At 52.5% G+C, this 2,949-nt stretch overlaps 1 protein-coding gene across 1 annotated transcript; it reads right to left on the minus strand.

Annotated features, from left to right (window-relative positions):
- Positions 1-480: 480 nt before the first annotated feature.
- LOC123184458 (xylanase inhibitor protein 1-like) lies at positions 481-1,544 on the minus strand. Its single transcript, XM_044596565.1, has one exon. The coding sequence runs from the start codon at positions 1,502-1,504 to the stop codon at positions 581-583; it is 924 nt and encodes a 307-aa protein (XP_044452500.1). The 5' UTR covers positions 1,505-1,544; the 3' UTR covers positions 481-580.
- Between the last annotated feature and the right edge of the window lie 1,405 nt (positions 1,545-2,949).

Consider the following 2,949-nt stretch of genomic DNA (forward strand, 5'->3'; position numbering starts at 1 on the left):
ACATATACCTGAATACATAATGTACATGTGTAAAAAAATTCAGGTTGACTTACATTAAAATGTGAGCTCACAAAAAAGACAAATCTGGGGCTTTTAGCATATATACTGTTCATCTTTAAAGCCCGTGATTTTGTTTTTTTATGCAGCTCGCAATTCTAAGTATTTCATCCTGAAAATTTTCACACATACACTTTACGTCCTTGCATACATGTGTATCTTTTTCAAAATTTTTTAAAACTGAAATCTATGAATTTTGATTTTTTTTAAATAAAGGGTTTCATGGAGCTCGGTCTCCAAGATGCCCTACTCGTTGTCTCGGCCCTATCCATGAAAAACATCTTCGAGCTTTTAGTCCCTTATTAGCTTGTTTATTAAGGACGACGGAACAAAAATTATTCGGGCAGAAGTCGTAGGAGAAGTGATCATATTCCTTATCTCATTGACTAGAACAAGAAACAACTTGAGTTCACATCCATATATCATTATCATATGGATGCCGTTTTATTCATACACACGCATACACAGTAGAAGTAGTATATACTCGGATCCGTAGCTGTAAACCAGCTAGCGATATAAACGATCAGGCCCATCCGTTGACGACGCTGCTCCAGCGTGTCTTCTTGTCGGCGAATCTGTCCCAGACCATGACCCCGCCATAGTTGTTCGCCTTCTGCACCTTGGGCAGCAGGTCGTAGTAGAGGTACTTGAGGTAAACGGCGACGGTGCCCTGCGCCCCCTCCGGCACGCCGCTCTCCGCCGGCGCGAGGCCCAGGTACACCTGGGTCCTTGGGAACGCCGCCGTCCACTTCTCCCACTGCTCTACCACGCCGTACGTCCCGCCCTTCCCCAGCGAGCATGTGTCATTGCCGTAGAACCTGACGTGGATGCGCTCGAACAGCCCCGTCCGGAGCGCCGCCCCCAGGCGGCGGTCGGGCAACCCGCACCGCGGCGTCGCCGTCAGGCGCACACCCTTCCGGCCGCGGTAGAACCGGTTGTACCCGTCGAGGCGGCTGGCCAGCTCGTCGTAGTGGTCGGGGGCGCCCTGGTCGATGTAGAAGTCGATGCCGTCGACGGCGGCGTCGCCGAACGGGCGGTACACGCCGTTCCGGCGCCCGCCGAGGTGCGCGTTCCAGAGGTTGTCGGCGACGGCTGCGGCGGAGGCGGAGGACGGGAGGGAGTAGCCGTTCCCGGGCCCGCCGATGGAGAGGAGGACGAGGATGTTCGTGGACTGGCAGTGCTTGATGTCGGCACCGACGCCGGCGAGAGGGTGGCCAGAGAGGTCGCCCCAGTAGCGGCCGTGCCCGAAGACGCTGTAGAAGGAGATGACGACGGTGGAGTAGAGCCCCGTGTCGCAGGCCTCGCGCAGCGTGCCCTCGCCGGCGTTCCGGCCCCAGAACACGGTCAGCTGGCCCGTCTGCTTCGCCGTGGCGGCGCCGGCGAGACAGGAGACCAGCACGAAGGCGATCACGAGCGGGTGGAGAGCGAGAGGGCGTCGGAACGCCATGGCGGAGGTTGGCAGTGAGATGGTTCTGGATATTGTGTGATGGTGTAGGAACTTGAAGGCGTTGGGGAGGTCTATATATAGGGTTTGTTTTGGCGCACGAGCTCACAGATAGATGCAGCGAAGGTAGGAGTAGGTCAAGTGTGTTTTCCTGTGTGCGCCGCGCAGTGGAATGCATGGGAAAACAGGGAGCTCGACTTTTCAGGATGAAGAAACAGGGCAAGTGAACGTGCAGAGCGAATGCATATGCATGCATGGGCATGACTGTTATCGATCTGGAAGAGCTCGTCGCCGTCGTCATCCGTGGATGGCTGTAGGTGTATACAATTACAATGGGCGGCTTTATTACAGTGCATGTTCCTTTGGTCATAAACCAGATGCAAGACTCGTACATGCATGAACATGTAGGCTATAGCCTCTGCTAAAAGGTGGAGCTAGCAAAATTTTCCGGTTAGTTAGCTACATAGCTCCTGGTTGAAGGTGCTCTTGTATGCTGAGGTACGAGCCCAGTCAAAGATTGAAAGACACATCCTAAAGCTAGATACAATAGATTTTTCTTTAAAGCTAGATAAAAATTAGAATATGATGCGCCAAGGAACATTCCGGCAACGCAGAGCCGGGCTTCCGGTTTTACCATTTCTTCCTTCAGCGACGCACGCAGGATGAGTAATAGCATAAAACTATTACTACTTTACACGCCAGGGTTCCAAAAAACCATCGGTCTTTATTTTTTTCAGATAACTACCAAATTGATGGTCGGCTGTTTCAAAAAACCATAATGACCGTGCGATTTAGAATTGATCCGGTTTCTGACAAGTTGGGCCCACCCCTAAACAAACCGGATGTTTGACCATTAACTGAGGTCTATGGCCCACATGTCAGCCATGGAGCAAATAATAGAAGAGATTTGCTAAAAGAACCCCCCCTCCCCCCGCGAACGGTGGAGGACAAGGACCAGATCGAGGAGGAACTGCTCCCTCCGCCGCCCGCCCACACGTCGCCGGCGACCGCTATGGCAGAAAGGGCGACCCCAGGCGACGACCCATGGCGACGCGCGCGGGGCGACACTAGGCGGAGCGCCATGGCGGCGCGGCGATGACCCCAGGCGGCACGGGGCTGACCCTAGGCGGAGCGCCCTGGCAGCGCGGCGACAGCGACTCCAAGGACCCGACATGTCAGTTAACGGTCAAACACACCGTCAAAGAGACAGATCGTTTAGGTGCGGGCCTGACCTGTCATAAACAGGTTTAATTTTTAAACAACATGCATTTGAGGTTTTTTGAAACAGCCGACCACCCTTTGGTAGTAATCTAAGAAAAAATAAAAACCGCGAAAATCCTTTTCTGGGTCCGGGCTCATCTGCACCCGTGTTGAATAAATTTTTTAAAACAAATACTATTTTTTTAAAAAAAATTCAATTTTTCCCCATGGTAGACAATTTGGTGCGT

The sequence above is a fragment of the Triticum aestivum genome, chromosome 2A (genome assembly GCF_018294505.1).
Source record: "Triticum aestivum cultivar Chinese Spring chromosome 2A, IWGSC CS RefSeq v2.1, whole genome shotgun sequence".
NCBI classification, from domain to species: Eukaryota; Viridiplantae; Streptophyta; class Magnoliopsida; order Poales; family Poaceae; genus Triticum; species Triticum aestivum.